Source organism: Bos indicus x Bos taurus, chromosome 11, assembly GCF_003369695.1.
Source record: "Bos indicus x Bos taurus breed Angus x Brahman F1 hybrid chromosome 11, Bos_hybrid_MaternalHap_v2.0, whole genome shotgun sequence".
NCBI classification, from domain to species: domain Eukaryota; kingdom Metazoa; phylum Chordata; class Mammalia; order Artiodactyla; family Bovidae; genus Bos; species Bos indicus x Bos taurus.
Genome location: NC_040086.1, coordinates 102,823,945 through 102,836,999, shown reverse-complemented (window position 1 = coordinate 102,836,999; position 13,055 = coordinate 102,823,945). Strand labels below are relative to the sequence as shown.

The 13,055-nt window shown below is 61.1% G+C and overlaps 1 protein-coding gene across 1 annotated transcript in view; it reads left to right on the top strand.

Moving 5' to 3' along the window:
• Positions 1-9,430, top strand: part of LOC113901811 — a 59,371-nt gene extending 49,941 nt beyond the window's left edge. The window contains 6 exon segments of the mRNA XM_027556742.1: positions 965-1,053; positions 1,237-1,312; positions 2,934-3,073; positions 3,411-3,529; positions 4,039-4,115; positions 4,373-9,430. Coding sequence (XP_027412543.1) covers positions 965-1,053; positions 1,237-1,312; positions 2,934-3,073; positions 3,411-3,529; positions 4,039-4,115; positions 4,373-6,225 — 2,354 coding nt within the window. The 3' untranslated portion in view covers positions 6,226-9,430.
• Positions 9,431-13,055: the final 3,625 nt, after the last annotated feature.

The following is a 13,055-nucleotide window of genomic DNA, read 5'->3' as shown; positions in this document are numbered from 1 at the left end:
TTGCTGATTTCTCTGCACTCTCCAGGCAGCGATGCTAATGCAGAGGAGGTTCTATAAGCAGACAAGAAGGGGTGAGGGGGTGGAGGGCGAATGCAGGGGGGCTCCGAGGCCCTGCTCACTGAGCTCCTCCGGCCCCCCAGGGTCACCCTGGAGAATGTCTCGGAACCCCAGGGTGCCCTGGAACTCCGTCTGGGAAGCACGGGGAGTGCTGAGGGGCCTGTGCAAACAGACATGCTGGACAAGTGAAGGAGAAGAAGGCGAGGAGGGGCTAGGAGCGTGGCACTGGGGCCCCAGGGGAACAGTGGGGCCTGGGCGTTTGTGGGACTGGTCTCTGAAGACGGAGGGGCAGGAGGACTGGAGCGTCTGTGAGACCCTTCCTCGGAGACCAGCTCTGCTTGCTCTGCAGGTCTGGGGGCTCCCCCACACTCTGGAGGGTTCTCTACAGGTTCTGGGGCTCCCCTCAAGTACTGATGGCTCTCCCCAAGTTCTTGGAGGTCCCCTCGAGCACTGAGAGCTCTCCCCAGGTTCTTGGGGGTCCCCTTGAGTACTGAGAGCTCTCCCCAAGTTCTTGGGGGTCTCCTCAAGTACTGAGGGCTCTCCCTAGGTTCTGGAGGTTCCCCTTGAGTACTGAGGGCTCTCCCCAGGTTCTGGGGACTCCCCTTGAGTACTGAGGGCTCTCCCTAAGTTCTTGGGGCTCCTCTTGAGTACTGAGGGCTCTCCCCAGGTTCTGGGGACTCCCCTTGAGTACTGAGGGCTCTCCCTAAGTTCTTGGGGCTCCTCTTGAGTACTGAGGGCTCTCCCCAGGTTCTGGGGACTCCCCTTGAGTACTGAGGGCTCTCTCCAAGTTCTTGGGGGTTCCCTCAAGCGCTGAGGGCTCTCCTCAGGTTCTTGCGCTCCCCCAGCTCTGGAGGGCCCTGCCTGAGGCCGGTGGAAGCCACAGTGTATGGGTTTGTATGTCTTTTAGAGCCAAGGGGGCAGCCTGGTGTCCCTCTGCCGGGCCTTCTGCAGGCGACCTCCCTGGACACAGGACGGCCACCAGGCCCAGCCTTTCCTGTATGCAACCCCCCAGAAAGCCCTTTCACCTCTTTGCCCACTTGGGGGGACCGCCCCTGTTCTTCCCACCTGCACCTGATCTTGGTGGGGCCCCGGGTTCAGTTCCTGTCCTGATGGGTGGTCCTCAGCGCCCTCCCTGCAGGTGGCTCCTGCAGAATGGCTGTCTCCTGTCCCCCTGTGTAGACACAGGCGGGCGACATGGAGGGGAGCCTCCCTGCTGCTCAGATCTGGTTCCTGCCGGTGAAGGAGCCGCCTCCGGGTAAGTCCTCCCTTGCGTGAGACTTGCCAGAAGCTCCCCCAACTCGGTGTGTCCCCCACAAGGCGGTGCCAGCCCCCAGACAAGGACAGGGAGGCCTGGGGGAGACCACTCGAAGCCTGGCACAGGTGGGAGACACCCCCGCTCTACGCTTCTTGGGGCGGCATGGCCCCTTTCCTGCTGAAAGGGGAAGCTCTAGCCGGCTCTGCTTGTTGTAGTCCCAACTTGGTTTATCTGGTACAGACCTTTAGTGACGTGGGAACCGGCGTGCCGGAAGTGTCTTCTTAGCTAAAGAGAGCTTTTTGCACGCACCAATTTCCAGGGTGGAGCAGACTCATTCATGGCTCTGGGGAGCCCCAGTGGTGTGTTGGGGACAGCAGGCTGGACAGCCCAGAGGGGGGTGCCCTGGGGCCCTGCCTTGTCTCAATGCCTGGGTGCCACCTCGGAACTCTCCTTTCAGGCCTGAGTCCATGCCTCAGGCTCAGAAGCCCCTCTCAATAGCCACCCTCGGGAGCAGCAGATGTTGTTTAGACCAGCCAGTGTGTAGGGGGCTCCCTGTGGTCTGGCCTGGGAGAGCGTCCTCAGGACAGATCAGGGCGGATGGAAGGGGGATGGAACCACTCTGGGGCATTGGACTGCCTGGAGAGCTCATGGCGGGGGTCCAGGGCTGGCGCTGACTCTGCTGACCTGGCACTGAGCCTGCCCGGGCTCCCTGGGTGATGCCCCATCACAGTCCTTCAGCTCAACCCACACAGCACCTTGCCCTTGTGGCTTCCCGGAGGCTCAGTGGTGAAGAATCCACCTGCCAAGAGGAGACGCAAGTTTAATCCCTGGGTCGGGAAGATCCCCTGGAGAAGGAAATGGCAACCCACTCCAGTGTTCTTGCCTGGGAAATCCCATGGGCAGAGGAGCCTGGCGGGCTCCAGTCCATGGGGTCGCAGAGAGTCAAACATGACCAAGCAACTAAACAGCAGCAACAAGCTTGGCCTTCAACATCAGCCACGGACAAAAGGGAGGCGTTCCCGTCGGTGGAGCTTCCACACATCTAAGCTTCAGCCAAAGAGCTCTGGTCCCCTCGGGCCTGTGGCTTTGGGACCGCCATGGATCCCCGGGCCTTGCTGTCCCTGCCGGGTCCCAGCGTGGAGTGAACATGCAGGAAGATGGTAATTCCCTGGGACTTCTTGGCAGAGACGCCACTGCAGCACCCCGTCCCCACTTTGCTGACCTTGCAGCTGTGCGGTGGTGACCTTGACACATCCCACACCTCCTCTCTCCCTCCGCCGGCCCAGCCCCCAAAGAGTGGATGAGGAAAAGAGCAGCTGGGCAGACGGTCTGCAAGCTCCACCCAAAACCACCATAAAGAGGGCTTTAAAATCTACATTGTAAACGCTGTCTCTAAAGTTCTTTCTGAGTCTTCACATCCGTAACTATCCAACAAGAGGGTAATTTTAGGAGTAGCTAACCATGTATTTTTCTGTTCTCACTCTAACCGAACACAAGCAGGTGTGGTGGCTGTTTGGGACGCTAAGGCTGTTTGCACGGGGCTTCGGCGTTCTGGGACCCTGTGCCCGCTGCGTCCTCTGCCTTCTGTGCCCGTAATGCTGATGGTCTCCGTGCTCCCTAGGAGATCCCCAGACCAGCCCCAGCCCCCGGCCAACAGAGGAAAAGGCCCAGGCTCTGACAGGAAGCCTAACATCAAGCTTCCAAGGCCAGAGTCAACCCTCCCTGAGTGCAGGGCCTCCCCACAGCCCCCAGGAAGCCCATGTGAGTCTGGGCCTGGCCCTGTGCTGTCTGCGGGCTGGGCGGGGGCCCTCCTGCGTGGCTTTGGTGCAGGGACCCCTCGTCCATCGGACACAAGCTGTTGATGGGTGGGACCTCTGAGCTTTCTCGGGGATATCTCGTCTGCTGACAGGTCTTCAGAGCCCACTGGGAGGAGGGATATCTGATGGGTGGGTCTTCGTGGCCCTCTTCGGGGGATGGCCTTTGTTCCTTACTGTGGTCACAAGAACACAGGGGCTCTGTCCACAGCTGAGGGACACAGCCTGAGGTCGAGCAGAGGCGGCCCCACCCTGACCGTGGCGTTTCTCCAAACTGTTTCCAGCAGGTGGCTGAAGGCGGCGGGCGTCCAGCAGGGCCAGAACCAGGGCTGGACTTTGCCAGCAGCTCTGTGGAGGGGCCTGCAGCGATGGAGGCTGCTCAGAGCTGCTCAGGAGAGCAGAGGTGTGGGGTCCTGGAGGGCGGCTCGGGCTGGGGGGGCACCCTGGGGCCTGGAGACAGTTTGGCCAGAGCATCCTGCCCTCTTGCTGGGAGACATTCACCTGCTCCTGGTGCCCTTCATGCTGGGCGGGGGCCTCCATGCGCCCCAGCCCACCCACATGCCCTCTTGAGTCTGACCCCCATCTTAGGAAACAAAGACACCCCCTGGTATGTCGGCCCAGGATACAGGGTGGGGCAGCTGTGGGGGTTCCTCGAGGCAGTGCTGCCTCTGGGTCTCTCCGATGGTGACTCCCAGCTGCCTGATCCAGGGGGCACTGAGGCCAGAAGCCCCTCAAGACAGACCTTGCTGGGGGAGTGCTGGCCTCTTCCCCTGGGGGACAGACAGCTGGCAGGAAGGTGTTTTAAGCATCCACGGTGGCTGAAGGCCCCCTGCGGAGACTCTGGGCCTGAGGGGGGAGGTTGGAAGATGGGGCTCCCTCTGGGGGCACCCTAAGACTTCACGCTGTTTGCAGGGTAGAGACCTGTCAGCAGGAGAACCCCCACGCCCCTTTTTCCTGCCCAGAAGCTGCCCCGCCGACCATGTCTCCAGGTGATGCTCCCACCCCTTCAAGGGCCCCCCCCTTGCGTGAGGCCCAGGTAATGGACCAGTTTTCCAGTCAGAGCCAGCCCACTCCCACAGCCCCTGCCCTCCCCACCGCCTGGGCATTCTGTCTCTGCCTAGGGTCTTCTGCTTTTGATCCTTCAGCTTGGGGGCCGTGGGATGTGGGTTGTATCCTTCCCAGGGTTGGTGGAACGTCCTCAGCGTAAAGGTGGTGACATTGTCCCTAAACTCTCCTTTCTCTGCAGCAGCTGAGATGGCGGCACCCCCAGCCCCGCACGAGGGCGGCCCCCCGGCCCAGCTCGTGGCTCTGTGGGACCTGGGCTCCGAGCCTGAGTCCACCCCCAGCGCCTGCTCAGGGCCGTCTTCTCCACCGTCCACAGCCGCCTCCTCGGGGAGCCTCCCGTCCTGCCCTTCTCTCCAGGAGTTTCAGAAAGCATCCGCCATCCTGGTCCAGCTTTCCGAGAGCCCCACCTCCCTCTCGGATGGGGAAGCCGGGGACACTGTGGACACAGACCTCAGCTGGGCTGGGGGGCTCCCTGCTCCAGACTCCTGGGGGTTCCACCAGGGCGGAGGGCCGGAGACCTGGGAGGGGCTGGAGGGTACCGAGGCCCTTTCCGGGCACGGCTCTAGCACTGGGGCAGGTGGCCTGGCTCCGGCAGGAGGTCTCCCCGTTACCCAGTCTCTGTGGTTGAGGTCGGAGCAGTCCGAGCTGTCCAGCGAGGTCTGGGGCCAAGAGAGCCCGCGGGACCCTGGCGCTGGTGCCGGGCCAGCCCCAGAGCACTGCTCGCCCGCAGGACGCACATCCCACTTGGAACAGGCTGGGGTGCCCCTTGCCCTGCCTGCCTTCCTGGGCCCAGGGGAGGGGCGGGAAGATTCTGGAACCAGTGGGAGCCCGACCAGTGGATCAGACACAGGAAAAGCCCAGCGGAGGTCCCGGGAAGCTGCAGGAGCGAGGCTCCCATCCCAAACCTCTTCCTCGGGTGATTTCCACCTGACCCTTTCCTTCCCCTCCGGGACCTCGGCCTCTGAGTTTCGCAAAAGAGGAGAGACGGGGCCTCCGCAGGCCTCAGGTGGCTGCCCAGAGGGGCCCTGGGGCACTCACCCGAGTCCTTCCACTGATGGGAAACCTCTACAGACCTCCTCTGAGCCTGAGGTCCTCTTGATGCCAGGGGCTCCTCCTGGGAACCTGGGTGGGCAGGCAGCCCAGACAGCTGAGAGCCGGGCCCCTGGGCGCGGGGGGAGCAGAGCGCCCCCTGTCCTGGAGGAAGCCTGCACTTCTCTGGCCGGCGGTGTCTTGCCTGAGATCCTGTCCCCGGTGGACGAGGCGCTGTCCTACGGCAGCTTCGACCTCCCATCCTCCACCCAGAGGGACTCTCGCCTCCCTCCTCTGCCTCCCATCCTCCCAGCGGACGGGGAGGCCGACCCTGCCAGCCCCCACTCAGAAGACTTCCCCACCCCGCCCGAAGATGCCATGTGTCCTGGGGGCTTGCTGGACTCCCCAGGGGAAGTTGCCTCCCTCATTATGGGAGAGTGGTCCTCCCTGTCTGGGGAGAGTCTGTCTGAATCACCGTCCCTGGGGCCCCAGGAGGAGGCTGGGCTCTGCCTTGGGGTGGTGGGACAGGGCAGAAGCCTTGGGGGAGAATTGGGTGAATCAGGTTCTGTTGGGAGGGACCAGGCCACGGACAGCCACTTGTCTGAACCGGTCAGCTTGGGGTCTCCCTGGTGTGGGGGAGCAGGGGATGCCCTGGGGCAGCTCCCAGTGCTGTCAGCACAACCCCTGACCCTGTCCAAAGTGGCCTGTGCATCTGTGGGGAGTCTGGCGGCTGGGGACCCAGGGCTGCCTGGCTCCGGGCAGGGGGACCCTGCTCCGGCTCTGGGCTCAGGACCGCGCACTGCCCTCCAGGGCGTGGAGAGAGCTGAGGTGGTGGACCTGCTGTCCGCCCAGCTCAGCAGCAGGATCCTGAGGGACACCCTGGCCGTGCTCTCGGAGGCAGCCCCAGCAGGCAGCCTGGTGACAGAGGGGCCCGCGGGGGCCGGCCGGGTCACACAGGCTCACACGGTGGCCACTGGGCGGTCGTGGGAAAGCCTGGACTTCTGAGAAGACGGGGCGGTGGTGGGGGGCTGTGGGGACACAGACGCTGTCTGTGAGAGCCCCCTGCCTGGCTGGCTGTCGAACGAGGCCTCCTAGACACAGCAAGGCCCCGGACACGTCGCCACGTGGCTGTGCGTGAGCGTGTGTGTGTGTGTGTGTGTGTGGGCGTGCCAGGGGCCTCAGGAGAGGTCTAGAGGAGAGTGCAGCTTTGTGGGGTTGGGGAGGCCAGATGCTGAGGCTGGGGGTTGCGTCTGCGCTGACACGCCCTCTCGGACTTGCCTCGTTGGGAAACCTTCGGCAGGGATGTTTGCCTGCCTCTGATTTCTGAAGGGTAAACCCGGCGCCTCCATGACATCCAGCTGGCGACTCCAGGCTGGGAGGTCAGTGTGCGTCCCCTCGTGCAGATTAGAGGAGGCGGCAGCTTGGGGAGAAGGTGATTTCACCTGCAGCCAGGTGATCCTCCACCCAGCCTCTGGGCTGGAGTGGATCCCCGCCTCCCCGAGGGTGTGCAGGACGCCTCCCAGAAGAAATGAGAGCCCCTTGCCAGGCTGGCTGTCGAACTGGCTCTCCTGGACGCGGCAGGGCCCTGGTGGGTTCCAGAGGCGGCGGCGTGTGGGCGCCTGCAGGGATGGCCTCGCAGGCATCCCCTTATGAGAGCGCCTGTCCCCCTCAGCACCAGACTCAGGCGGGCGTCCAGGAAGTTGATGCTGAGTCAAGCATGAAGAGGGGTTCCCGTGGGAAGGAAGTGGGGAGAGGCTGAGACTGGGTGAGACAGCCGGGCGCAGGCCCGCAGGGACACGGGTCTCAGTAGACTGGGCAGGGAGAGCCCTCGGGCCACCTCAGGGTGAGACCAGGGCAGCTGACCTTCAGGGTCAGGCCACTGCAGCACTGACCTCTCCCCGCAGCAGCCGCCCCACGAGCTGCTGATGGGCTCTGAGGGGTCCCTGGGGCCCCCTCCTCCCCCAGAGCCCTGTGGAAGCACCACCGTCGCCAGGGCACAGGCAGGTTCAGCCCGCCCCCCGCGTCCTGTCGCCAGTTTCAGAGTGTTTTCTGCAGCCACAGTGAGGGCCCGCGCCCCACCTTCCCCAGAAGGAGCAGAAGGCTGCATCGTGCGTGTGCGCGCGCGTGTGTGTGTGTGTGTGTGTGTGTGTCTGTTGGTTCTAATGCGAGAGCGCCTCTGAGCTTGTGCTCCAGGGAATTCACTGGGAACCAACACGGTGTCTTCTCAGCGCCCCTGCTCTGTCCCTGTCTGTCCGCATGGGGCTGTCTCATTTCAATATTGTCAGTCTTTCTCTCCTGAATTATCATCTGAGCACTTGGAGGAGAAGTAGCTTTTCAATGAGCCCAACAATCAGCTCTTTCATAAAAGGAAGCAGGGACTTCCCTGGTGGTCCAGTGGTTAGGGCTCTGCACCTCCACTACGAGGGGTTGGGTGGGGGTGTGGGTTCAATCCTTGGTCGGGGGACTAAGATCCCACATGTCACACAGCGTGGTCTAAAATTAAAACAAAAGGAACCAGCTTTCACGTCAGCTTCTAAACTTGTGACGTGGTTAGGATTTCTTGACTTAAGGCTCACTTACGCTGTGCTCAATCTCTCAGAAGTCACTCTCCATGTCCTACAGCAGGCTCTCTCCCCGTCTGTCGTCTAAACCGGCCATCAGTTATCCGTATGGGCTTCCCAGGTGGTAAAGAATCTGCCAGCCACTGCAGGAGACGCGGGAGACCCCGGTTCAACCCCTGGAAGATCCCCTGGAGAAGGACGTGGCAACCCACTCCAGCATTCCTCCTGAGAAATCCCACGGTCAGAGGAGCCTGCCAAGCTACAGTCCATGGGGTCACAGAGAGTCCGGCGTGACTGAGCGCACACATCACGTGTCTACTGTCGTCTATTTATTGTCTGTCCCTCATCTGTCATTTATAGCACCTATCGATCGTCTGCCTGCATCAACTAGAGCATCCACCCAGCCATTTCCAGTTCTCAAACTGGAAAATATCTGCTGGACAGGGAGTCCAGAATCAAGCAGTTGGCGGCATGTTGGCCTAAGGGACGTCGACGTCCTGGTGCTGGTCCAGGATATGACCTCCATGAGACCCTGGGAGGTCGGCTGTCAGGTCAGAGTGACAGGAGCCCGTCTCCTGCAGCCCTCACTGCAGTGCGGGGAGCTCATTCACTTAGCATTTATAGGACCCGGGGGGAGAGACCCAGACTTCCCAGCACTTGTCGATGAGAGTGGGTGGCGTCTCCAAAGCTGGCCTGGCAAAGCCCCCAGTGCTGCCTCTCAGACCCTGGGGAGCCCTGCAGGCCAAGGCAGGAACCGCCTACCGTCGTCACCAGGCTCCAGCCTCTGGGGCAGCCACTCCGAGGGCCCGCCTCACCGGCCCAGCCAGCATCACACACCAGCTCACGCAGGACGGGATCACGGTCCCGGGGAGCAGCAGTCACAACAATCCATGTGGATGCGACGCCCGATGTCCCCAAGCCCGCCTGAGCGCACAGGAGAGGTTTGGGTCCACTGGGGGGAAAACGTGTGCATTCTCCGTGTACGCAATTTCAGAACAAATTTTGAGCTACAGCTTTCTTATTGATTTCCCCCTAGTTTTCTGAACAAATTAGTCTGTGATTTTTTATTTTTTTTTTCTCTATTGCTGACCCTTTTGGATTTACGAGGCCGTGTGAGAGGAATTATGTATTTTACACACATCACGTTCGGTCATAAATCTCCCACATCGAAACCCGGCAGATTTGCCTCAGATTCAATAGTCTTGGGTCTGGCTGCTACGGGTGGGGGCTGGTAGCTGAGCACCAGACACGGCCATGCCCGCAGCTGGACTCGGGGCCTCCTGGGTGCCCAGCAGGCGCGTGTGTCTGGAGTCACTTTGTGGCCCTGTGGCCCCTCACCCTTGGAGGGAGTCTGGTCAAGGAGGACTTGTATGAAGACCCTGGCCTTCTCCTTCCCATGACGGCTGGATCTAGGGAGCTTGGGGTTATCCAGTGACCGGCCAGAGGAGGAAGACTGTCCACCAAAGCTGTCGGACACGCTTAATCTCCGCTGACGTTACGTGTGTGGAGCTGAGGGCTGTGGCATTCAGATATATTGACCCGAAGCAAGACTTCAATTTCAAGATTGCTCCCTTCAAGGTCTCACCGTGCTCGCCTTGGCTCCAATCCCTGTAGCCTCTTGGGCCAATAAATCTTGATACCAGCCTCCAGAGAAGTCATTATCTTTCATAGAAAATGATTATTTCTCAGTTAAACCCTGCACGGAATTTTCCCATGATCTGTCTCCATCAGCCTCCCCGCTCAGACGTCCCCTCCTGCGTCAAACGCCCAAGACCTCACCCCCAGCGCCTTAAATTCCAATCACCAGACGAGCTTTACGAGTACTTCTGATGCCTGGCCCTGTGCAGCCCTAACAGCCACATCATAAAATACAGACGAAGGCCATGGCAGCCAGCTGGGGCAGGCCACACGCCTGCAGGAGCACACAGGTCCTGTTAAATGGTTCAGGGGCACCTGGCCCTCAGGGTGGGAGGTGAGCACGCTGGCCTTCCGAGGGAGCTGGGGCCACCGGGTCAGGTTCGCCTGCAGCTGAGGGACAAGGCCATCCTGTGACTGCTCGACCAGCCGCATCTTAACACTGGCTCCCCTGCAGCAAGAGGTCCCAGAGGGTCTGCAAGTCCCACGTCTGTCCCCAATCCCATGTCCTAGCCGCCCACCCCACTCCAGCTGTCAACTGCCAGCCTGCTCCTCTGCCTTGGGCCCCACCCAGCGGCCCCCTTGCCCCCAGCCCCGTCTCTTAACGCCCGCCAAGCACAGCGAGGAGTAGAAGTGTTTGCAACACGTGGCTGCAGGCTCAGGGGCAGAGCAGAATCATACATGCACCCGGCACCCCAGCCTCCCTCGGGGGCTCCCTGGGCCCCCCAACCTGTCCTGCCGCTCACCTGACAGATTAAGGGGCTTCCCCTCGGCCGTGTCCATTCAGGTGGCGACGTGGACATTTAACAATGCTGGGGCCAGCTCCATCTGTCCCTGGGCGTGTGGCGGGGACGCCCACCCCCGCGCCTCCATGACTACAGTCCCTGCCCTCTTCACGGCGTCATCGTGAGAACACAGAGGCCTGTCCCTGCCAGGCTTCGTCCCTGGCACGTGGCAAGCACTCAGGAATAATCCTCCTGTACATTTGCTGGAGAACGGCTCGTGTCCTCAACCAGCTGAGCCTGAAACCAGATGCCAGCTGAGGCGTGTGGAGGCGGCACCCACTCCGGGGCCGGGCTGCAGGTGGAGTTCGCCTGTCCCTTCGTCCCCCAACCTTGTGCAGAACCTGCCCCGTGAGGGGGGGCTCGGAAAAGGAACAGTCAGCCCTGACCTCCAGGGCTCACAGCCACCCAGCTGGACACCAGCCGGCCTGACCGGGACGACTACCATGGGGGAGACTCGGGTGGAGGGATGAGAGTTCTGCCTGTGTCCCGGTCAGGGGCATCAGAAGAGCCCCTCGCAGGTGTTGGAGGCACCGGGGTTGGAGGGTGCCTCTGCCACATACACTCCATGGGTCCTCAACCACTGCTCTGGGCCTCCGACTTCCCAGATTTCCCCTCCATGAACAGAATGTGCGTGCGTGCTAAGTCACTTCAGTCGTGTCCGACTCTGCGACCCCATAGACTGTGGTCCTCCAGGCTCCTCTGTCCGTGAGATTCTCCAGGCAAGAATACTGGAGTGGGTGGCCATGCCCTCCTTCACGGCATCTCCACGACCCAGGGATCAAACCCATGTCTCTTACCTCCCTGGCGTTGACAGGTGGGTTCTTTACCACTAGCGCCACCTGGGAAGCCCCGTAAACAGGAATACCAACACCTCACTTCATCAGCTCTAAGATGCAAAACTTCTCGACATTTTACTCCCTTTGAAGTCAGCATCCATCTCACAAACCTGAGAATTTCCTCTGGTACCTGCCGACCGCCTGGCAGCACAGACAATATGCCAGGTGGGTCTCAGTGTCCCAAGAGCAGGCACCTCTCCCGCCGGGAGGAGGGGCACATTGAGGAGGGTATGGGGTGGGGGCACCCGGCTTCAAGCGGGGAAGTGGGGCCTGGCTAACCCATGGACGGAGAAGGCAATGGCACCCCACTCCAGTACTTTTGCCTAGAAAATCCCAAGGACGGAGGAGCCTGGTAGGCTGCAGTCTATGGGGTTGCGAAGAGTCGGACACGACTGAGCAACTTCACTTTCACTTTTCACTTTCACGCATTGGAGAAGGAAATGGCAACCCACTCCAGTGTTCTTGCCTGGAGAATCCCAGGGACGGGGAAGCCTGGTGGACTGTCTATGTCTATGGGGTCGCACAGAGTCGGACACGACTGAAGTGACTTAGCAGCAGCAGCAACCCGTGGAAGCCGGTTCTCAGACACAGCCCACCACCTCGTCTGAATGCTTCTGCGTGAGGCTGTGGCTGCATTTCGTAACCGAGGCATGCTTTTCCTAAGAACTTTTCATTAAACCAATTGCGTGCTGAGGATTGGAGACACTGGGGTGTTGTTTTCAAGGTCAGCCTCCCAGTGCTGGGCTAAGCCAGCACATATGCCCACTGGCTGCCCCAGAGAGCCAGGGTCCCAGAGATGTTCCCTCACCCTCCTCAGCACCTGGACGGGGGACACAAGAGCCCTAGAGGAAGAGCTGGGAGTGACAGTGGGATTACACCTGGGGCTGGGAAGGGTCACAGTCCTTCCAGGGGACTTGGAGTGTCTGCTAAGGCCTGAACTGGATGGCATCATCGACGTAATGGACGTGAGTTTGAGCAAACTCCGGGAGATTGTGAAGGACAGGGAAGCCTAGCGTGCTGCGGTCCATGGGGTCGCAGAGTCAGACAAGACTTAGCGACTGAACAACAGCAGGGCCTGAACTGTGTCCCCCCCTCCACCCCACAAAGTCCTAATCCCGACGGGATGGCGTTAGGAGGTACCTTCAGGAGGCCATCAGGGTTTGATGGGGTCACGAGGGTAGGGCCCTCACGATGGGGTCAGTGACCTTATGAGATGAGACCGTGGAGACCCCTTCTCTCCACATGCAGCACAGAGGAAGGGCCAGGTGAGCACAGGCGAGAAGCGGCTGGCCATCTGCAAGCCAGGAATTGAGTCTTCACAAAAAACTGACCATGCCCGCCCCTGATCTTGGATGTCCAGCCTGTGAGAGATATTAATAGATGCCCGTCTGTGGTTTAAGCTACCTGGCCTGCGGTGTTCTCTTACAGCAGCCTGAGCAGACGGACGGGGTGTTCAGAAGCTAAGCCCCTCCTGCAGAGGGAAGCAGGTGTGCAGGTGAGCTTAGACTCCCTCCCGACATCCCAGCCTTGACCGCCTTTACCAACCGTGTGACCAATCCTGGTCTATCTGCCCAATAATCACCATGTGGCTTGTGGTCATGCCTGTGGTCAGTGGTTGGGAGAGAGGACAGGGAAAAAGAAGCCTGGGCCGCCAGGGAGCCAACCACCCTTGACCCAGACCAGGCCCACTCACCGCGTCCATCCCATCCTGGATTCTCGGTCTTGATCTCTGCGTGTCCTTCCTTCTCCCACTGCCCTCCCACCTCTCTGCTGCTCCTTCCCGCTCCCTCCTCACCTCAGCCCTGCATCTGGAGGCCCGGGGCTCAGTGTGTGGCCAGCCTTCTCCAGTCCTCACTTACCGTCTGAGCCCCATACTCACACAGCCAACCAGTGGCCTGGTGCCAGCTGCAGATGGTGCCAAGGTCTGCGGAACTCAGCGGGTCCAGGTGCACCCTGGCCTCCACTCTCAGCCCTGCATTGCCCTCCCAGCGCCTCCCCTGCAGCCTCTCATCTCAGCG